At 44.2% G+C, this 23,910-nt stretch overlaps 1 protein-coding gene across 1 annotated transcript in view; it reads left to right on the forward strand.

Moving 5' to 3' along the window:
- Window positions 1-23,910, forward strand: part of ANTXR1 (ANTXR cell adhesion molecule 1) — a 260,214-nt gene that overhangs the window by 105,587 nt on the left and 130,717 nt on the right. The window contains exons 11-12 of the mRNA XM_055540531.1: window positions 18,173-18,242; window positions 19,737-19,815. Of these exons, the coding sequence (XP_055396506.1) occupies window positions 18,173-18,242; window positions 19,737-19,815 (149 nt within the window). The remainder of the gene's footprint in view (window positions 1-18,172; window positions 18,243-19,736; window positions 19,816-23,910) is intronic.

Genomic DNA, 23,910 nt, shown 5'->3' on the forward strand with positions numbered 1-23,910 from the left:
ACACTTTTTCCTACTTCAGTATTCGGTGTATCGTGCCATGAAAAGATCCACTTTCAATTGGAAATCCATTTGTAGAGAGATTAAAATGCTAAAAAGGATACACTGAGGTAGGAGCTGAGAAATGATCCATTTTAAAGAACAATAAATAAAAAATGGATGGTTTTACTAATACCATAATGAGAAACTTGTTAGACTCTCCTAGTGTTGCATGGAGACTTACGAGGTATGACCAGAAACAAAAGAAACTGATTTTTAGCAAACTTACTAAAATTCAATTGAAGGGCCATGTGAAAAATCAGCCTCTTGGTATTATAGGCACATTTCTTTTCTGATGCAGGATTTTATTTCTCAGCTTGAGCTTCGATCTTATTCACAAGGCATGGCTCTGGTTCACCTTTGGTTCACTCTCAAAGAATAAAACATTGCCCCCTTTGAAGATTTTTTTTCTCAAACTGAACATCAGTCCTGAAAGCAGCTCTAAGAGAGTTTCAGAGAGGGGCTTCTTCCCAAGGGGATGAGAGACTACACTCACTCAAATATAGAAGTTCCAGTGTGTTTGTTTTTAGAAATCTGTCCAGTTATCCAGAAACTATCTTAGAAAACATCTGGTCCTCAGGACTGCTTTGGGCCCCTTAAGGAGATCATCGAAGTGCACCTATGGTGACAGCTGGGGAGAGAGGAGGAGAAAAACTTCCCAAACAAAAGCCTATTGTTTCCTTTCTCACTAGTTGGAATGTTGCATCTATCAGTCAAAGGTACTTAGCGCAATTTGGATGCATCCTTACTTAGGGCTTTGATGTCGTATGAAGATAATAGAATGTCACTTTGCGCAACTCAGAATTAAATAATACAAAGGGACATCTTGTCTCATAATTCTTTTTTTTTTTTATTGGAGTGTAGAGTCTAGTTGGTTTACAATGTTGTGTTAGCTTCAGGTATACAGCAAATTGAATCAGTTATACATATACAAACATCCACTCTTTTTTTAGATTCTTTGCCCATACAGGCCATTGGGCTTCCCCAGTGGCTCAGTGGTAAAGAATCTGCCTGCCTATGCGGGAGACGTGGGTTCAATCCCTAGGTCAGGAAGATCCCCTGGAGAAAGAAATGGCAACCCACTCCAGTATTCTTGCCTGGGAAATCCCATGGACAGAGGAGCCTGGTGGGCTACAGTCCATGGGGTCTCAATGAGTCAGATGCGACTTAGCAACTAAACAACAACAGGCCATTACAGAGTATTGAATAGAGTTCCCTGTGCTATATATAGTAGGTTCTTATTAGTTATCTATTTTATATATAGTAGTATGTATATGTCAGTCCCAACCTCCCAGTTTATCCCCTGGTAACCGTAAGTGTGTTTTCTACATCTGTGCTTCTACCTCTGTCTTGTAAGTTCATTTGTACCCGTTTTTCAGATTCCACCTATAAGTGATATCATAGGATATATGTCTTTCTGTGTTTGACTTACTTCACTCAGTTTAATGATCCATCCTCCACTCCTGCTTCTTAATCAGGCCTCACATCAGAATCCCCCAGAAGCGTGATCCAAGTAATGACAATTACTGACTGTGACCACCTGCCTGGTTTCCTTCCTAAACCAGCTCGTTTCATCCTCCCAGCAGCCCAGTGAGGGAGGAGTTACTTGTATCCCCCCTTGGCTAACAAGGGAACTGAAGCACAGAGAGAAACTGCCCAAGGTCACTCAGGTGGCCAGAGGTTGGAGCAGTGTGGACACCAGGCGGTCTACTCCAGAGGCTCTTGCCCACTTCTCTATGTTGCTTCTTAAACACCGATCCCCACAGGTCCCCAGGTCCCTGATCCTGAATGCCCACATCACTCTGACACGTGCCTAATTTGAAGACACTGATTCCCATGGCTTCCTCTTACTATAGAGACAGGAAACCTCTGCTCCAAGAGATACAGCTACTTGCCCAAGATCATGGGTTTGTTAGTCAAGACTTGAGCTCTGGTTCAAGGGGAAAAAAAGCCCCAGACCAGGGGACGAAGAGCCCAGGCTTTAGATCAGTTTATGCAGATGATTGTGAACACGGAGAAGCCACCTCTTCTGGTTCCCCAAGTGGCCCCTCTTTCTTATACTTTACGGGCTTTCCATGTATCTGCTCATGTTTCCCTTTGCCCCTGCTCTCAGAGGGAGTTTGGGTTTTGCCCAGTTGTTTCTGAAACGGGTCCTGCCAAGACTGTGTTAGTCCATGTTTCTATCTTTCAGATCCAGACAAAAATATAGATAAGTGGAAATTTACTGCAGTTTTGCTTGGTCAGACAAAAACCTCAGGAATCTGGGATGAGGTGGTGATAAAAGAGAATTTGCCACCAGATGTAACTAACTGGTGAAGACTTTCATTTAGGGGCAAAAGAGTTTCTTCCAGGGGAAAATTGACACAAAGTTAACTACAGCAGTGCCTGATAGATGGTCAAACTTGACATTGCCCCGGTTCTACCAAGGGTGCTATTGCTTCCAAATGAAAATTGGAAGCTGCCTGTGGACTCTGGCACCCAATGAGCTTCTTTGAAGCATGATTAAGAGAGATTTGCTTGTGAATGTCCCTGAAACTGCTGTTACCCTAGTCCTATTGTCTCAATAGGGGAAGTTGGCACCCCCTCTATTCTGTACCAGATAACTGGACTTCTGCAATGCCTTTCCTCATGGAGCACTACTCCTTTGTCATTTCAGTGGGATGATGGAAGAAAAAGTGGTTAACAGAAATGGACCAGACTTATGGGAACTCCAAGGAGGCTAATAAGCTATGCCCCCCTCAAATTAACATTTGAAATATGTTAAATATTTGCTCCACATTCATTTAGAGGAAAAGTTGGGTGCTTCTGAGGGAAAGGAAGAGAGCGCTACTGATGTATCTTTCCTTCAAGCAGTTCAGCTCTGGCCCCTAATATGCACAGCACAGCAGCTTAGTGATGTCCACCGTGACTCAAGTGCGTGCCTGAGGCCTGCTTCCCACCTCTTCCCTGCATTTCCGTATTAATTTGTGTTCTTTAAGAGCAGTCAGCATTTGCCATGGGTCATGGTCATGATCCTGTGATAGAGAGTGATAGTGATAGATAGTCGCTCTGTCGTGTCCAACTCTTTGCGACCCCATGAACAGGGTCACCAGGCTCCTCTGTCCATGGGTTTCTCCAGGCAAGAATAGTGGAATGGGTTGTCATTCCTTTCTCCATTGGATCTTCCTGACCCAGGGATCAGATCTGGGTCTCCGGCATTGCAGGCAGTCTTTACCATATTTTAATAGACTTGTCCCTCAATCCCAATTCCAAAGGTAAACCCTTCCAAACCTAATTGTGCACAGCTGAAAGACTTGGTGTCAGTAGACACATACCTTGTGCATGAATCCTAAATTGTCTTCCGCCAAGTGAAAACAAAACTTTAAAAAATATATTTCTTAGCAAATTACAGCTGTCTCAAGGGCACCAGTTTTCTGACCTCAAGCTTACAAATTTTTTAAAGGTTAATGCTTTGCTTATAAGATAATTTGTTAGTTTTGTAAATGTCAACAGTCAAGAATTTTTGGTCTAGATTTATTGAGAGGAGGAAACATTTTGCCAGAGCCCTGAGCCCCATTATCTTCATTTGGTTTTCTTGCAATACCTAAATCTGTCCCTATTAACTTTGGATAGAGATGATGCAGAAGACTACAACATTATGGGCAGTATGATTCCAATTATGTAAAAAATAATATGCATAGAAAAAATTCTGAAACAGCATGCCCCAAAGCATTAACAGTGTTTATCACTAGAAGTTAGGATTACCAAGGATTTTCATGCATTTTATATTCTTCTCTGTATTTCTCAGACTTCCCACACTCACCATGTATTACTTTTACAGTCACTAAAAATAACAGTAAATATGAGCCGAAAATAATTTACATCCTGAGAAGTCAGACTAGCTGTGCTAAGGACCAGTTCTAAAAGCTGGAGAGTTCTGAGGCACAGAGATCAAGCCCCCAAAAGACAACCCAGTGACCAGCAGGCTGCTGGCTACTATCCCTGGGCTTCTCTGGGAATGCATTCATGGTCCCTCACCCTTTACTGCCTCTCCTTCTGGCGCCATGATGTAATCTTGATCCTCTTGTAAACAGTGTTCAAGATAACCCACTTCATTTTTTTCCAAGACTGCATTCAGCTCTCTGTCCTACACTGGTGTTTGTAGGTAAGGTCTTCTGATTGCAGCCTTCCCACCCATATCCTCAGAGCCTCAGCAGCAGTCTAATCCCCACTCTGGAGCACCCCATTTCAGTTGTAAAGAACCACCCAGCAGAGTGGCTCAGGTGCCACCTACCACTAGGCAAACCTGCACCCATCAAAGCCTGCATGGAAGAATTTACCAAAAAACACTCTTCTTTAGTCTAACCAGATGCCTTCCAATGGCCCCCAAGCTGTTACTCCCTCACCCTCCTCTATGCATAATCATTCAACACCTCTGAACTTTTCTGGACATTCTGTCAGTACCCCAGGGGGAACTGTGAACTACCTAGTAATATCTACAGAACCCTCTACAGTGGGCCAAAACCATGTGTGAAAGTGTTAGTCACTCAGTTGTGTCAGACTCTTTGCAAACCCCATGGACTATAGCCCACCAAGCTCTGTTGTCCATGGAATTCTCCAGGCAAGAATACTGGAGGAGGTAGCCATTTGCTTCTTCAGGGGATCTTCCCAACCCAGGGATCAAACACAGGTTTCTTGCATTGCAGGTAGATTCTTTACCATCTGAGCCACCAAAACCATGGTAGATATTATACCAAGATTTCTAACCTTGGTACTACTGACATTTTGGGCCAGATAATTTTTTAATAAGAGGCAGAGGAATGCCTTGTATTGTAGACTACTTAGCATTGTACGTGGTCTCTACTCACTAGATGCCAGTAGCACTTCCCTTTTGGTCTGACAATCAAAATTGCCTCAAACATTGCCTTTCATCTCCTGAGGGTCAAAACCACCCCCATGCAAGGACTGCTGCACTGCATACGTGTCCACATGTGCTATTAGAATAAATGAATGCCTTCTTGTCATACCTACACTATATAGCCTGACACAACCTAGGAAATAAGTTCTGCAGGACCTAGTCAGTTTATATATACCCTCACATCATGTGTTGCACAGGTACAGCAGGCTATGAGCCCAGAAGTACCCCCCTTTAGTAGTCACAGTTGACATATGTCAAGTGCTTATTAAATGTTCAGTATTTAATCATATCATCTCACTAAATGAGTGAGTATGAAATGACTATTATTGCATCTTACAGGTGAGAACTCTGGGTTATGGATAGGGTTATACAGTCTGTTGGAGAAGGCAATGGCACCCCACTCCAGTACTCTTGCCTGGAAAATCCCATGGATGGAGGAGCCTAGTAGGCTGCAGTCTATGGGGTCGCTAAGAGTCAGACACGACTGAGCAACTTCACTTTCACTTTTCACTTTCACGCATTGGAGAAGGAAATGGCAACCCACTCCAGTGTTCTTGCCTGGAGAATCCCAGGGACGGGGGAGCCTGGTGAGCCGCCGTCTATGGGGTCACACAGAGTCGGACACGACTGAAGCGACTTAGCAGCATACAGTCTGTAGGTAGCAAGCTGTGATGGGGCTCCAGCCAGGGACCAGGCTATTCATGTGCTCATGGTTCCTACTCTAACCTGCCCAGAGAACAAAGAAGAAAACCAAAAGGTATATTCTGGACGCCTTAACACAGAGGTACTAGGGAAATAGTCATGTATAGACCCAGGAAACTTACCTGGAATCCGTTGGCCAAGCTCATCAGCTGATCTCATAGTAACTAAGCAGTGAGGGCTTCCAGAGAAATCTTGCAACAACTCCAGGCCAAGGGATGGGTGGATAGATATGGGTCATGTCTGAGGGAAAAAAAATAGTGGCCAGCCTGGTTCTGCCATGTTAAAGACATGAGAGAACATTTCAGCAGATGTGTATGTTCTGAGGATCATTCCCAACTTGGCCCCACCCTCCTGTGCTTCACTACTGGCTCTTCCCATTCTGTGTTGACTCTTCTCATTGCTCTGACCACAGAAAACCATTGTTTAGCCTTTCCAAGTAGAAGCTTCCCTCTCCACTTTCAAAATCCATGCTGGGTCCCCTTCTGTAGAGTTTAATGACTTCTATCAGAAGAATGCATAGGTTTGTTACTAAACCTGTCTATGAAAAATCTTCCAGTTCAGGGTCTGACATGGAGTTCACATGCCTAATAAATAGCTTCTTTCTACTCTAAGCAATGGATCCCATTTAGCTTTACAATAAGACCCTCACATTTGTGAATTTTCATTGCACGAGTCCCAGTAGAGCAATCAACCACCTCTTTTCTGGCTGGGACCTCAGAAAGCTCAAGCCAAATGCCTTGAATTTCATCAACTTGGAGTCCTGCAGAGTATCATTTTATTTCCAGTTTTTGCACAGCATTTTAAAAGTCTAATTTTTTAAAAGCTGGTTACTTTTCAAGTCAGTGAAAAGGTAGAAACATTTAGTCTAGCCTGTCTTTTCTCCCTTCATTCAGGGACACATTCCCCAACCAGCTGATAATTTGGTGCTGAACAGTTATACTTGGCGCAGAGATGCCACAAAAATGCTCCCTAGACCCAGGGAAGATGGGGAGAAAGAGCAGGGTGAGCTCATTCAGTCCCTAACCTCCACTCTTTTGTCACAGTAGGAATGTAAACCCTACTTTGGAGCTTACATCAGCTTTTGGAGGGTTTCAGCAAGCTCCCCTAGATAAGACTAAGAGTTATTTTTCTTGTCCTTTTAGCCAGAAATAAATATTTATATCAAGAAAGGATTGCCAAGACTTGGAAAATATTTCAGTTATTTAATCAGCCCTATAAAAGGATTCACTGTGATTGGTGTTTGAATTAGCTAATAAATTTTAATCTTGGTTTTATCCCAACTCCATTAGACAGTCACCAACTGCAGCTAAGAATTCTGGAAACTTCTTAACCAGTCTGAAAAGAATTACATTGATCTGAGATCAAAACCATATACACATTTGAATGTATGGTTTTGCTGCTGCTACTGCTGCTAAGTCACTCAGTCGTGTGCGACCCCAGAGATGGCAGCCCACCAGGCTCCCCCGTCCCTGGCATTCTCCAGGCAAGAACACTGGAATGGGTTGCCATTGCCTTCTCCAGTATGGTTTTGAGATATGGGTTAATTATAGTAAGTCAGGGTCTCCCAGAAGACACTGGAATCTTATCACAGAGCTTCTCAACCCTGGTTGCCTCTCATGGAAGACAAGCCTCCTAACATTATTCAACCTCACCCATGGAGAATCTTGACTTTTGCCTCCACAGCTGTCAGACTCAGCTCTAGGTATACTTCAGGCCATATCATAAAACTAGCTGTGAGAGTATGACAATATAAAATGACTAACTAGTTTAAATTATATCTGTAAAAAAAACTAGCTGAGTTGACTATAGGCAAGTTATTTCAAGAAAACCTGGGTTTGATTTCCAGGTCTTTTATTCATGTTACAACACTAACTCAATTAACCAACTTCTTTGAGACTCAGTTTCCCAAATTATAAATTAATAATAATAATAATGTCAAATGAGACCATAGGTATATCAGTTCAGTTCAGTCACTCAGTCATGTCTGACTCTTTGCGACCCCATGAACTGCAGCATGCCAAGCCTCCCTGTCCATCACCAACTCCTGGAGCTTGCTCAAATTCATGTTCATCGAGTCAGTGATGCCATCCAACCATCTCATCCTCTGTCATTCTCTTTTCCTCCTGCCTTCAATCTTTCCCAGCATCAGGGTCTTTTCAAATGAGTCAGCTCTTCACATCAGGTAGCCAAAGTATTGGAGTTTCAGCTTCAATATCAGTCCTTCCAGTGAATATTCAGGACTGATTTCCTTTAGGATGGACTGGTTGGATCTCCTTGCAGTCCAAGGGACTCTTCAAGTCTTCAATACCACAGTTCAGAAGCATCAATTCTTCGGTACTCAGCTTTCTTTATGGTGCAACTCTCCCATCCATACATGACTACTGGAAAAACCATAGCTTTGACTAGACGGACCTTTGTCGACAAAGTAATGTCTGTAATGTCTCTGCTTTTTAATATGCTGTCCATAGGTATATAATGTTACACAAAATCAGTATAGAATATATATATATATATATATGTATGTATAGGTATAAATATGTGTGTGAATGCATAAGTAAATATATATGCCTGTGTGTGTGCACATATGTACACACAAAACACATTCACTAAAACTTTTCATTTTCCCAGGAATTTCTAATAAAATCACATTCTTTCTCAGATGGGACTCAGACCCAGCCAAAACTCAGATTGGGACTTGAACCCACAGTTCCTGACTTGGGAAGGGACTAGAATCCATTGTGTTTTAACTGAAACTGTTTATCTGGCATCCAGACTTAATGAAGCTCAGGTTCTCTTGCCACAGAAAAAAATTCAGCGTGAGGTAGAACAATAGGCTAAGAGTGAGTTTATTAGCATAAGATGCTTGTTAGAAATACAAGCAGGCAGGCAAGGGAGTGCAGCCCTGAGAACAAAGAGGGCTATATTTTTATAATCAAAAAGTAGGGAGGGGAGAAGACCACCTTCTTCCTCATTTTGGAGTAGACATCAGGCTTATGTCATTTAGTTTGTCCCTATATGGTTTAACTGGTACTGTCATGGTGCTATTTAAATCATATGTATATTAGCAAAGGGCTTCCCTTGGACTGCAAAGAGATCCAACCAGTCCATTCTGAAGGAGATCAGCCCTTTGGAAGGGCTGATGCTAAAGCTGAAACTCCAGTACTTTGGCCACCTCATGCGAAGAGTTGACTCATTGGAAAAGACTCTGATGCTGGGAGGGATTGGGGGCAAGAGGAGAAGGGGACGACAGAGGATGAGATGGCTGGATGGCATCACTGACTCGATGGACATGAGTCTGAGTGAACTCTGGGAGTTGGTGATGGACAGGGAGGCCTGGCGTGCTGCGATTCATGGGGTCGCAAAGAGTCGGACACGACTGAGCGACTGATCTGATCTGATCTGATCCCTTGTGGCTCAGTTAATAGACTCTGCCTGCAATGTGGGAGATCTGGATTCGATCCCTGGGTTGGCAAGATCCCCTGGAGGAGGGCATGGCAACCCACTCCAGTATTCTTGCCTAGAGAATCCCCATGGACAGAGGAGCCTGGCAGGCTTCAATCCATGGGGTCGCGGAGTCAGACACGACTGAGAGACTAAACACTTATTAGCAAAAGGGTGATGACATATACTAACACATGTTGATTAGTCTTAGGTTTTGATATAACATGCCCTTCATTTACCCTTTCACCTAAATTCTTGTCTTGGCTACATGCAGAAATGCCAGTCTTCCAAGGACCATTAACTCCCTGACTTCAGGTAACAAGATTCATATCTATTGTCTTGTGTTATAACTCTCAGGATTTGTGGCTTGACTGTGCCTGGCACTTGAATGTGCCTGGTCTTCCTTCATGACAGAGTAGATTGTTGCTAGGTGACTGGATTCTTTTCTTGACTGTTCATATGCTGTCAGCAGTCTCCCAAACTCCCTTAAAATTCCCTTTCTATCTTTAATCCCCTAGTGGGATTTCTAAACTATTTAATTATCCTACTCTATTCTTATCACTAATGCCTAAAAAAATGTTTGATAGAACAATGTAATCAAGCAATTAAGGCATTTTGAAATTTTGAATTTTCAATTCCTCTGATTTTAAACCACACATTTAGTTTACAGTCCATTTTAAAGGCTTGGAAACCCATGTAATAATGTGAAGTAACATTTACTATGGACGGAGGTTCATGACATTGTACAGGAGACAGGAATCAAGACCATCCCCAAGAAAAAGAAATACAAAAAAACAAAATGGCTGTCTGAGGAGGCCTTACAAATAGCTGTGAAAAGAAGAGAAGTGAAAAGCAAAGGAGAAAAGGAAAGATATACACATTTCAATGCAGGGTTCCAAAGAATAGCAAGGAGAGATAAGAAAGCCTTCCTCAGTGATCAACGATCAACGTAAAGAAATACAGGAAAACAATAGAATGGGAAAGACTACAGATCTCTCAAAGAAAATTAGAGATACCAAGGGAACATTTCATGCAAAGATGGGCTCGATAAAGGACAGAAATGGTAGAGACCTAACAGAAGCAGAAGATATTAAGAAGAGGTGGCAAGAATACACAGAAGAACTGTACAAAAAAGATCTTCACGACCCACATAATCACGATGGTGTGATCACTGACCTAGAGCCAGACATCCTGGAATGTGAAGTCAAGTGGGCCTTAGAAAGCATCACTACGAACAAAGCTAGTGGAGGTGATGGAATTCCAGTTGACCTATTTCAAATCCTGAAAGATGATGCTGTGAAAATGCTGCACTCAATATGCCAGCAAATATGGAAAACTCAGCAGTGGCCACAGGATGGAAAAGGTCAGTTTTCATTCCAATCCCAAAGAAAGGCAATGCCAAAGAATGCTCAAACTGCTGCACAATTGCACTCACCTCACACACTAGTAAAGTAATGCTCAAAATTCTCCAAGCCAGGCTTCAGCAATACATGAACCGTGAACTTACAGATGTTCAAGGTGGATTTAGAAAAGGCAGAGGAACCAGAGAGCAAATTGCCAACATCTGCTGGATCATTGAAAAAGCAAGAGAGTTCCAGAAAAACATCTATTTCTGCTTTATTGACTATGCCAAAACCTTTGACTGTGTGGACCACAATAAACTGTGGAAAATTCTGAAAGAGATGGGAATACCAGACCACCTGACCTGCCTCTTGAGAAACCTGTATGCAGGTCAGGAAGCAACAGTTAGAACTGGACGTGGAACAACAATCAGGTTCCAAATAGGAAAAGGGATATATCAAGGCTGTATATTGTCACCCTGCTTATTTAACTTATATGCAGAGCACATCATGAGAAACTCTGGGCTGGAGGAAGCACAAGCTGGACTCAAGATTGCCGGGAGAAATATCAATAAACTCAAATGTGCAGATGGCACCACCCTGATGGCAGATAGTGAAGATCTAAAGAGCCCCTTGATGAAAATGAAAGAGGAGAGTGAAAAAGTTGGCTTAAAGCTCAACATTCAGAAAACGAAGATCATGGCATCTGGTCCCATCACGGCATGGCAAATAGAAGGGGAAACAGTGGAAACAGTGACAGACTTTATTTTGGGGGGCTCAAAAATCACTGCAGATGGTGATTGCAGCCATGAAATTAAAAGACACTTACTCCTTGGAAGGAAAGTTATGACCAACCTAGATAGCATATTCAAAAGCAGAGACATTACTTTGCCAACAAAGGTCCATCTAGTCAAGGCTATGGTTTTTCCAGTAGTCATGTATGGATGTGAGAGTTAGACTATAAAGAAAGCTGAGTGCCAAAGAATTGATGCTTTTGAACTGTGGTGTTGGAGAAGACTCTTGAGAGTCCCTTGGACTGCAAGGAGACGCAACCAGTCCATCCTAAAGGAAATCAGTCCCGGGTGTTCAGTGGAAGGACTGATGTTGAAGCTGAAACTCCAGTACTTTGGCCGCCTGATGCAAAGAGCTGACACATTTGAAAAGACCCTGATCCTGGGAAAGACTGAGGGCAGGATAAGGGGATGACAGAAGATGAGATGGTTGGATGGCATCACCAACTCAATGGACGTGGGTTTAGGTGGACTCCGGGAGTTGGTGATGGACAGGGAGGCCTGGCGTGCTGCGGTTCATGGGGTCACAAAGAGTCGGACACGACTGAGCAACTGAACTGAACTGAAGATTTAGTAAATGTTTCTTGAGTGCCAAGTAATGTACTTCCATGCACTCTTGTAATCCCCACACAGCCTAGTGCAATGATGTCATCATTACTGTTCACAGATAAGGAACTTGTCCTCAGTTACACACTAGTCACAGGACCTGGGATTTGAACCTGCATCTGTTTGACTCTGGAGTCTACCCGGCACTGTAACCCCTGTACTCATCTCCAGAGCTGCTCAGATCCCAAGCCTGGGTGTCTGCTGGTTTGGTTAAGGACACTCGTTGATCCCCAAATCCTGATTTAAGTCAAGTTTCAGTTTGATTATCAGACTGTTGTAAGACAGATGCTTTGAATTCAACTATGTCATGGGTATGCACTGAATTCGGAACTATCTTAGGTAAAAAGCAAGGACATTTATATTTATAGATCATCTAAAAATTCCCTTAAGGCCTGTTTCAACCCCCTCCCCTCACTAATTTCCTCCCAGCTCCTGCTCTGTTTCCCCCGCCCACCTGGTACTAACAAGCAGTGAACAGAGGACCAGGGCCCTCCACTGTCCTCCAAAGTGGATGTTGCCCCGTAAACATCACCACACCGGTGGTTCTGGCAGAGGTGGCCCTGAGGTTGGCGTGGCCCCTGAGCCAAACGTAGCCCAGCCAGAGGAGGAAGGCTTTGGGCCCTGCTTCCCAAGTGGACGTTCCAGGAAGGAGTCAGATGATCAGAATTATGGAAACCAAATGGCCCTCCTTTGTTTAGAGAGAAAGAAAAAAAAGAAAAAGAAAAAAATCACTCATTTTTGTGGTAAAGTGAAACCAGGCTCCAAACCAAACAATCTCTCTCCGAGCCGAAAATGCCAGCTCCCCAGAGCAGGCCCACAGCCTGGGACTCCGAACTGGTGGGAGGCGGTGCCACGGCCTTCAGCCACGTCTCCTCGGGCTTCTCAGCGGCGAGGGTCTCCTCTGCTCTGCTCCTGAAATCGCTGGTCTCCCAGGCAGGAAAAGAAAACGAAAGGAGGGGGAAAGTGAGAAAGGAGTCTGCTCGACCCAGGCTGACCAAGGCTAACGGAGACAACCTCCACCTCTCCTGCCTTTCCTGTTGGGAGGGAGCAGAGGAGCTGCTGGGAGAGCGCAGGGGAGGGAGCCTGGGCCCGGGCGTGTGGTTGTACTGCGCCCCCTACCGCTCCCCCCGCAGAATGCAGCCGGGAGTCACAAGGCCTCCTGTGGCCGCGCTGTGGCGGGCTGGTGGCTCCGTGGGCAGGACCCCACACTCCCATGTATTACTAGAGCATGTGCAGCACCCAGAGCAAGTAAATATAGGTTGTCATTGGCCACGCCTATCCTGGGCTTTGTTTCTCCTCTAATAGGAGCCTTTCCTGGAACGGAGAGGCCCTTGGTGCGGACACGGGGGAATCCAGTCCTAGTCCTGGCTTTGCCTCTGACTTGCTGTGAGATCATAGTTTACAACAGCCTCTCTGAGCCTCCATTTTGCATCTGGAAAATGAGCCCAGTGAGTCCTGCCTTGCCTTGGTTCCCAAGGTCATGGTGAGAGGAGATCAAGCCTGGCTTTTATCCAGAGGTGGCGGCCAGACTGCCCACGTGCTGATGCGAGCTCTCCTGTGTAACACTTGTTAAGTGTCTCCATCTTTGTCTGTTCCTCACCTTTACAGGAAGGGAATAGGGACTTCCTCGGTGGCCCAATGGTAAAGAATCCTCCTGCCGGTGCAGGGAACACAGGTTCAATCCTTGGTCCAGGAACTAAGATCCCACCTGGCATGGGCAGCTAAACCCATGGGCCAAAGCTAGTGAAGCCTGCGGGCTCTAGAGCCTGCGCTCTGCAACAAGAGATGCTGGCATAAGAAGCTGGAGCATCGCAACTAGGGAGTAGAACCCACTCACAAATAGAGAAAGAAAGCAAATAGAGAAAGCCTGCGCACAGCAACCAGAACCCCCTTCAGCCAAAAATAATTTAAAAAATAAAGTAAAGGGAATAATAGCCTTCCCTGATAGCACTGCTGCTGCTGCTGCTAAGTCGCTTCAGTCGTGTCCGACTCTGTGCGACCCCATAGACGGCAGCCCACCAGGCTCCGCCATCCCTGGGATTCTCCAGGCAAGAAGACTGGAGTGGGTTGCCATTTCCTTCTCCAACGCATGAAAGGGAAAAGTGAAAGTGAAGTCGCTCAGTCGTGTCTGACTCTTTGCGACCCCATGGACTGCAGCCCACCAAGCTCCTCTGTCCATGGGATTTTCCAGGCAAGAGTACTGGAGTGGGTGGCCATTGCCTTCTCCAACTGGAAGGTAAAACAGTTATGTGATGTGTGTGATGACTTAGAGCACACAGCATGCCCCAAGTCTCACTGTCATCGTCACCATCATGGACAGAAAAGCATCTTGAAGATAATGCCCAGTTCAAGCCCTGTGTGATCTGCCTCTGTCCTCATAAGCTTTTAATTGTTCTCAGCACACTCACTATTCTGACATATTCCATAATCTGCCAGTGTCTGCGGGCCGTGTGCTCAGTCCCGTCTGACTATTTGTGACCCCATGAGACTATAGCCCACCAGGCTCTTCTGTCCATGGAATTTTCCAAGCAAGAGTATTGGAGTGGAAATCTTTTTCCTACTCCAGGGTATCTTCCCGACCCAGGGATTGAACTTGCATCTCCTGCGTCTCCTGCATTGGCAGGCAGATTCTTTACCACTGAGCCACCCGGGAAGCCCAGTCTGCCAGCATTCATTCTAAATATGAGGGGAAACTCCAGTATCTTCCTGTTACACTTAGGAAAAGTCCCCCAAACCCACCATGATCTACAAGGGCTTGATCAGCTGGCCCTGCTGCCTTTTCTAGCCTCATATTTTACCCGCTGTCTCACTGAAATCCAACAGCCTTGTCAGCTTTCTCCTAACTCCTGAAGACCTGGGCTTCTTCTTGCCCCAGAATCTGTGCAGGTCCACCTCTTTGCCAACCCATTTCCTCTCCACCTGGCCTCAGGTCTCAGTTCACAGAGCCTTTCCTCAAGGAAGTGTTTCCTGACCTTCCAGATGAAAGTCTGCCCCCTGATTCTCCTTCTTTGTACTGAACACAATTTAATTAAATAGTAATGTGTGTAATAACAGTATTTTTTGTGCTTTGTTGTACTTTCCTCATGATTTCTCCTCCTCCAGAACTCCTGTTCACTCAGCAAAATCCAATGTTCATTGTATTTCCAATGTGAGATCAGATCAGATCAGATCAGTCGCTCAGTTGTGTCCGACTCTGTGACCCCATGAATCGTAGCACGCCAGGCCTCCCTGTCCATCACCAACTCCCGGAGTTCACTGAGACTCGCGTCCATCGAGTCAGTGATGCCATCCAGCCATCTCATCCTCTGTCGTCCCCTTCTCCTCCTGCCCCCAATCCCTCCCAGCATCAGAGTCTTTTCCAGTGAGTCAACTCTTCGCATGAGGTGGCCAAAGTACTGGAGTTTCAGCTTTAGCATCATTCCTTCCAAAGAAATCCCAGGGCTGATCTCCTTCAGAATGGACTGGTTGGATCTCCTTGCAGTCCAAGGGACTCTCAAGAGTCTTCTCCAACACCACAGTTCAAAAGCATCAATTCTTTGGTGCTCAGCCTTCTTCACAGTCCAACTGTCACATCCATACGTGACCACTGGAAAAACCATAGCCTTGACTAGACGAACCTTTGTTGGCAAAGTAATGACTCTGCTTTTGAATATGCTATCTAGGTTGGTCATAACTTTCCTTCCAAGGAGTAAGCGTCTTTTAATTTCATGGCTGCAGTCACCATCTGAGCCCTCCCTCAAACAGGGTTACTCATTAGAACTCTAACTGAAGTTTTGATTTAGTAGGTGACCTCTGTCTGGAAGGTGTAAGAGTGTCTGCATTTTGTTCTGCTAATTATCCCTTCTCCTTAGGCTACAGACCCAAGGAATAACAGGAAATAAATGCCACTTATTATTAGCAAGTTCAATATCTGATGTCCCCAGGACATAGATCTTGGCCACATCCCTAATTCCAATAGATAACTAAAACACTGGCCATTAAAAAAAAAAAGTGAGAGGCTTTGTCTATTGTGTTCAGTTCCAGATCTAGCATAATGCTTGGCACATGGTAGACATTCAAGAGAATTTATTTTTAATAAATAAATGTTTAAATAAGCAACAAGGATATATTGTACAGCACAAGAAAATTTAGCCATTATTTTGTAATAACTTTAAATGGAGTATAATCTATAAAAATATTGAATGACCATGATATACACTGGAAACTAATATAGTATTATAAATCCACTCTCCTTCAATTAAAAAATCTTGAACTGAAGACTAAGATTAAGTAAATGTAATATTTTTACTGCTTCAAAAAATTGAATGTGTTTAATAACTATCTCCCCTGCAACTTCTATAAAATCCATGAAAGCAGAGACCATGTTTCTCTTCTAAAAGCCTGTGTTTCTAGTTCATAGTAGGTCTTGAATAAATATTTGTTGAATGAATGACTTGGAATAATCTCCCTACCTTTTCACCACTTGAAGGTCTCCCTAGACATCAGGGGAAACTGTAATTGGCCATCCCTTTTTCCTCCTTCCACGGAGACACAGTGCTTAGAACTCAGATGTGTCCTCCAGCTCCTGTCTCATGTGGGTCTGGTCCTTAAATCCTATCATGGAGGGCACGAAGCTTACTAATCTCCACTCAGGCAAGTGATTAGTGTCAATTGCATTTAAATGTCATTAGAGATATCAATTTCCTATCAAATGCAACAGCAGCATAGCATCCTTCCATTACACATGGATTCCTTTCTGTCTTCTAGGCATTTATATTCACAACTTGATTAAAGGGGCATATTTATTCATCTTCATATCACCTACAGTTCCTACTACAATCTTTTGAACAAAGAATGCTGAGTTCCCAATAAATGTTGAGTCATGAAAGAATGGCTACCATATGCTGAGTATAGTAACTTCTCAGCCCTGCTTTTGGCCCCAGAATCTGAGATACGATGAAGTTTTTAAGGAGTTCCAGATTAAAGCTGCTTAAGTTTTTCCCTGGACATCCATTAGGATAAGAAAAAGAAATCCCCCAGCTCCAGATTCCTCCCCTGCTTGAATCAATCTTTCATAACTACATTGGCTAAAACTTCCAAAATCATCACTTCAAGTTTTTCTCCAAAAACCTCCAAAGTTCTTTACATAGCCACATAGGCTTAGGTCCAAATCCCTCAGTCTAACTCAAAGAACTTGGACCAAACATTTTCCTATACTGATCTTTTCAAATCCTCCTTGTGTCCTACCCTGGAGCATCCCTTTTGTTTGCTCTGTCTTTGCTGTTTTCCATTTCTTCCACCAGGAATGCATCTTCCCATCTCTCCCCCAAAACTCAGCTGCTGTTATGTTCCCTGTGACCTTATCATGTCACCCACCTAGAGGGAGCTGCTCTCTGTCTTCTGAAGCCAAATGATATTTTGGCTTAGCTACTTCTTGTATCTGTCAGCAATTTTTTTTTAATTGAGATATTAGTCTCAGGTGTACAACATAATGGTTCAATATTTTTATATATTGTGAAATGATCACCACAATAAATCTAGTTAACATCCATCACCACACATAGTTATAATTTTTTCCTTTAGGATAAGAACTTTTAAGATTTAGTCTTGTAAACTTTCAAATCATGCTGTACATTGCATGCTCATTACTTATTTATTTTATACCTGGAAATTTGTACCTTTTGACCACTGTACTCATTTCACCCACCCCACCTACCCCTGCCCCTGGTAACAACCAATCTGTTCTCTGAATCTGTGAGTTGTGTTTTTGGTTTTTTTTTTTTTTCTCCTTTTTATATTCCACATATGAGTGAGATTATACAGTGTTTGTCTCTCATTGTCTGACATTTTACTTAGCATAATGCCCTAAAAGTCTATCCATGTTGTCACAAATGGCGAGGTTTCCACTTTTATGGCTGAATAATACTCCATTCTACACACATAGGCCCTAATTTCTTTATCCATTCATCTGTAGATAGACACTTAGGTGGGTTCCCTGTCTTGGCTATTGTATCAATAAACAATGTTGAATCAACAAACTTTTCCCATGAATATGACTCTCTCAAACTAGACCTAGACTTGAAGCTCCCAAGGATCAGTCTAATACCTTCTCATTTCCCCTCAGTTGTGCCTGGTCTGTGGTAAAAGCTCACTCTCTGTGTGCTCACTGAGACTCAATTGGATATACAGGTTAGAAAGCATTCAGGCAGAAGAGCTTGCATTCACTCTAATGGATTTTACAACTCAAGACAAGTTTATATTTCAAAACATCACGGCTTTTCTAGTGTCTTCTAGGACTTGGTTGATGGTCTGCAGGAGGCACCGAATATGAAATTATCAACTTGCCTCACTCCTCTTAATCCAGTGACTTCCTTTTACAGATGAGAAGCCCTTCACTGTGGAAGATACTTATTTGCTGTGTCCAGCACCTATCTTAAAGGAAGTTGGCATGTAAGTTTCCACCAGCAACTAAACCCCACAGCCAGGGAAGTAAGAGGAGGTGGGGGTGGGCAAAAGGAGAAGAGTCTCTCTTCACTGTCATTATGGAACCTTTCTCTAGACTCCTCCAGATAATGATGATGGTGCTATGAGTGCAGTGAGCTAGGCACTGCATCAGTGTTTCACAGCGGGGAACTTGATTCTCCCAAGATCCGCTGTAGCCTGCCAGGCTCCTCTGTCCATGGGATTCTCCAGGCAAGAGTACTGGAGTGGGTTGCCATTCCCTTCTCCAGGGGACCTTCCCCAAACAGGTCAAACCAGGGTCACCTGCATTGCAAGAAGATTCCTTACCCTCTGAGCCATCAGGGAGGCCAATGAACCACCGCAATTTTACAGATGTGCAGTCTGTAGCAGAGAGAATTTAAGTAGCTTGTCGAGGTCACGTAGTGAGTGGAAGAGTATGAGTTCAAAACAAGGTCTGTCTGGCTTCATCACAACTACATTTCTAGAAAGCTCTCAGGCTGCCCAAAGCGCTGTCATAAGGAAACTCAGAAAAGAAGCTCAGCAAGGCTAAGTGATCCACAGCTGATTCAGGACCCTACGGTCAGACCCTCTGAGGCCATGTTCAGTGTTCCTCCGTGTCTTCATCCACACTGCCCAAGCCTCTGTGAACTAATTTATGGAGAAAATCTCACAGTGATGCAGTTGTGATAAGTGCTAGTGAGATGAGATCAAAATATTCAAGAGAAGGAAGAGAATTTGCATCCTGAGCAAGAAAAGAAATATGCAGGGAAACAGACAAGCAGTGTTGGTGAGGGAAACAAACTAACCTCTCTGTAAACACATCTCTAACAGACTGAAGACAGAATGGTAGCTTTAAGGAAAAATGCTACACTTGTTCATCTGAATTCTGCTTTCAATCATTTGTTCAAATCACAAAGCCTCCAAATCTAGTTGCCTGACATCAGCTCATGATGCCACTGATTCCACAAACTAGCTCTGTGTCCGTGCTGCAGAAAGCAAGCTTGTGTCTCAACGAGCATCTTCTAGATGGGAGGAAATAGAAGGCAGGTTAGCTCATGTGCTGCTGTACCTTTCTGTGTTGGCTGGGTGGTAACAAAACCATCACCATCAGAATCTCATCACTGAGAGTCCAGATAACAATTGTAGAGGTTCTAGCTTAACCAATTCATCCCCTGCTGATTTGGACCATTTGTTAAGACTACCTCTTCCTACCTACTACAATGGCAAGTAAATTAAACGGGAGCAGCCTCTGCCCATTCAATTCTATTTGCCATGATGTAAGAAAGCCTGGATACACTGCCTTGCTGCACCAGCCGGGTGTATCCTGACATCTCTCTAGGGTGTTAGAGATGGATGGGCCCCTGGAGAGCATACTCCGCGTTTTACAAAGGAGCCAGCTCAGAGGGTGGTTTAGAACGGAGCCCCGGGGCCCTGTGTGTCCACACGCCGTGCTGAGTATCCCTGGTCCCCGTGTCGTTGCAGGAAAGCCGCACTTCAGGTCAGCATGAACGACGGCCTCTCCTTCATCTCCAGTTCTGTCATCATCACCACCACACACTGCGTAAGTCCCTGCCTTTCCCTTGACCGAGAACATCACTGTCATCCTCATCTCCCTGGCAAGATTTTTCCAGTTCTGCGTTCTGTTAACTGAGCTTTGACTCTGACACTGCAAGGCCAGCCTTTGGCCACCTCAGGGGCTATACACATGTCAGGAGTGTATCAGGAAGGCCTGTGCCTCCCGGTTCCCCGTTTCTGTTACTAAAAGTGAGACCTGGACACACTGGCATGACCAGACGGTACGATGGGGCCAGGGCCTGTGCAGTATGGAGTGGGGATGCCTGGATGGACTGGGTTTAAGAGAAAATGCACAGAAGGAAATGGCACAGTATATACAGAAAACCCATCTTAGGGAGTTTTTCCTCTAAAAGGAAGCAGGGGGGAGGTGGGTGGTGCAGTAGCTGAAGGAAGAGGTGGAGTAAAAAGAGAGGCTTTTATTTAGAATTGGAAAAGTTGCCACTTGTTAATATGCTTGTGAAAATAATCCAGGGGAAAATGGAAAATTCATGAAGTGGGAGAGAAGGGGAAGGGACCTTGGCCCATGGGGTAGTGAGGCAGAGAGCAGACTGTATCCTCTGCCAGCTCCTCCAATGCCCCATCTCTGGGTCCTTCATGGAAGGTAGTATTCATTTCTGGCTACCATGAGATCACCTGGAAAGCTTTTTAAAAATATGGATTCCCTGACCAACTGGGACAAAGTCTGTGCAGCAGGCCCCAGCTTTGGTGGGTTCAGAGCCCCCTTGGGAGTTCTCTTGTGCAACTATGGCTGGGAACCCCTGGATTTATGAGGTTGCTCCCACTGTCGGTGTCTTGGAGCTCAGCCCGTCAGAGGGCAGTCAGGGCTCTGTTAGCTCATATACAGACCTCAGCTCCTAATATGAACATTTCCAAAAGGATCTTTGTTGAATATTCAGTTTCTATTCTACCAAATGCACTTTTCCCATGAGATTGCTCTGCATGCTAAGTTGCTTCAGTTGTGTCTGATTCTTTGCGACCCTATGGACTGTGGCCCACCAGGCTCCTCTATCCTTGGGGATTCTCCAGGAAAGAATACTGGAGTAGGTTGCCATGCCCTCCTCCAGGGGATCTTCCCAAGCCAGGGACTGAACCTGTGCCTCTTATGTCTCCTGCATTGGCAGGCAAATTGAAGACTTCTTTACCACTAGCACCACCTGGGAAGATCACTCTAGAGACTAGCATTTTTGACCTGCTGGCCAACTTAGACAGGTACCTTAGTTACTTCCCAGCTGGCCTTTGGAGGGCATGTTGTTAGAATCCCTCAGTGACTGGGGTTTGTGTCCTTAACACTATCCAGGTGGATGAGGAAGAGCAGGCAGGCCCTGGAGCTGGACAAGATAAACATGAATTGTTTCCTGGAGGAGCAGGAGGCCAGGCCTCACAAGGGACGATGCACCCAGCTTCCCCAGTTGTCCCTCCTCCTCTCCCCCCACACATATACAGTCCATCGTATGTTAGGAGCCACTCAGCTTTCTTGACAGCTGGGTAAACCAATGCAGTGGGTACAGACAACAGAAAAGTTCCACTTGACCAAAGTAAGAGCCCAGCGTCACCACAGAGACATGTCAGACTTGTCACCCCTGAGCAATGTCTGTGTCTCAGTCACACCTCAGTGGAACCTCAAATCTGGAGACCAAATCTGAAAGCTAGATGCGGGAGCAGTGACATGTCTCCAAGCATGCCCTGCCCGATTCTTTCAGAAACTGACCCTGTTGGAAACTGCCAACCTGCAGGAAATGATTAAAATACCCCAAATCTAACAACGCCATTCCAGATTCCTCCCCGCTTTGGAATGACCCAACAGTTTGGGCCTGTGTTTCTCATTATGTCTGACTGGACCAGAGAAACAGCCATGTCCTGAGTCCACGAGGGCAGGGAGGTGGGAAGGGGAAATATCTTGGGACCAAGCCTGTGGGGTGGCAGGGGCAGGACGACAAACTCAAGTCCTGGGCCTCTAAGCCAAGAAGAGAGGGTGTCCTCACTGACATAACCCAAAAGGAAAAGAACTCCCAGTCAAGTCACTCTAATGTCGTCCCGACTCACTCCAGCCTCCCTTACATTTCCCATCTCCTTAATCTGAGTGCAAATCACTAAGTTTTCTGTTCAACTAACCCTTGATCAGCATCACCTCATAATATCTGCATTATTCGCCTTTCACTTGAGAAGGCTGCATGTCTATGACAAAGTTATAAGGACCCTAAGATTTTAGATCCAGGTCCATTCACTCATTTATTCAACAAATATTCACTGATCACGCACAATGTGCCAGATAGGCATTGCCCTGGGTGCTCAGGATACTTAGAGGACACAAAGGACAAAAATCTCTTATCTCACAGGGATGCAGGGAGAGAAAGCAGACAGCGAACAATAGACATAACAAATGAATCACACACTATGTTAGAAGTCATATAAGCTCTAGGAAAAAAAAAAAAGCCAAGGGAATTCCATGATGATCCAGAGGTTAGGAGTCCAGCTTTCACTGCTATGGGCCTGGGTTCAATCCCTGGTGGAGGAACTAAGATCGCACAACCCATACCACCAGAAGTAAAATAAAGAAAAGAATAGAACCAAGTAAGAGAATTTGGTACTGCGTGAGTGAGTGAGTGAGTACAAATTTTAAATAGAGATACATTGAGAAGTGGCATTTGAATAGAGACTCTGAAGTTAACTGTGAGGGAGAATTTGCGAACGGTGAGCCCCACTGCTCAGAGCCCACCACCAGGGGCAGCTGGTATATTCAAGGAAGAAAGAGGGCTGGTGATTAGTCACAAGCAGCGAGTGAGGCAAGCAGTAGGCAGTGAGGGTATGGGATGGAGAGTGGAGGGTCTTGTGAGAACTTCGGCTTTTGCAGAGGTGCAACACAACCTGGCTTGCATTTGAGAGTTCACTCTGGCTGCTGGAATGGCCAATAGGAAGACAAGGATAGAAGGACCTTGACTGGTTAGGAGGGTTATGGCAATATTTCAGGCACAAGTGATGATGGCAGTTTGACTCAGGTGGGAACAATGGTGACGAGAGAAGAGATCATAGTCAGATATGTTCTGAAGGCAAAGCTAGCATATTTCCCAAATCGTTAGATATACGGCTTGAGAGGAGAGGAATCAAGAATGGCCCCAAGGTGCAGCCACTATGGAGAACAGTATGGGGGTTCCATAAAAAAACTAAAAATAGAGTTGCCATAAGATCCATCAATCCCACTCCTGGGCATATATCTAATTCAAAGGAAATATGCATTGCAATGTTAATAGCAATACCATTTTGCAATAGCCAGGACATGGAAGCAACTTAAATTTCCATTGACAGATGAATAAATAAATAAGATGTAATACATATATACAATGGAATATTAATCAGCCATGAAAAAGAATGAAATAACGCTATTGGCAGCAACAAGGATGGACCTATTGTTGTACTAGGTGAAGATTGTCATACTAAGTGAAGTAAGTAGAGAAAAACAAAATACCATATGCTACCACTTATATGTGGAATCTAAAATATGATACAAATAAACTTCACATAGAAAACAAATTTATGGTTCCCAAAGGGGAAAAGGGATGGGCAAGAGATAAATCAGGAGTTTGGGATTAGCAGATACAAAATGCCATATATCTAATAAATACTATATATTTAATAGATATATAACAAGGTCCTACTGTGGAGCACACAGAACTAAATTCCATATCCTGTAATAAAGCATATGGAAAGAGTATGAAAAAGAGTCTATGTACTCATATATAAATATAACTGAATCACTGTGTTGTACACCAGAAACTAACACAACATTATAAATTAACTATACTTAAGTAAATAATTAAGAATGGTCCCAAGGGCTTTGGCCAAGAAGTAGCCCTCAGTTGACAGGAAGAAGGCTAAAGCCAGAGAGGATCTGAGGCAGAGGAGGAATCACCAGTTTTTTGTCCACTAGTCCCGTGGCCTTGACTGAGTTATTTAGCCCCTAGGTACCTCAACTTCCTAATCTGTAAAATTAGACTAATAATAATTTGCATCCCTTAGCAGTATGGTGAGTATTAAATGAAATGATTATGTAAAGGGCTTGGCAGAAGGCCTGGCCTGTAGTAAG

Source organism: Bubalus kerabau, chromosome 11 (assembly GCF_029407905.1).
Source record: "Bubalus kerabau isolate K-KA32 ecotype Philippines breed swamp buffalo chromosome 11, PCC_UOA_SB_1v2, whole genome shotgun sequence".
In the NCBI taxonomy this organism is placed as follows: domain Eukaryota; kingdom Metazoa; phylum Chordata; class Mammalia; order Artiodactyla; family Bovidae; genus Bubalus; species Bubalus kerabau.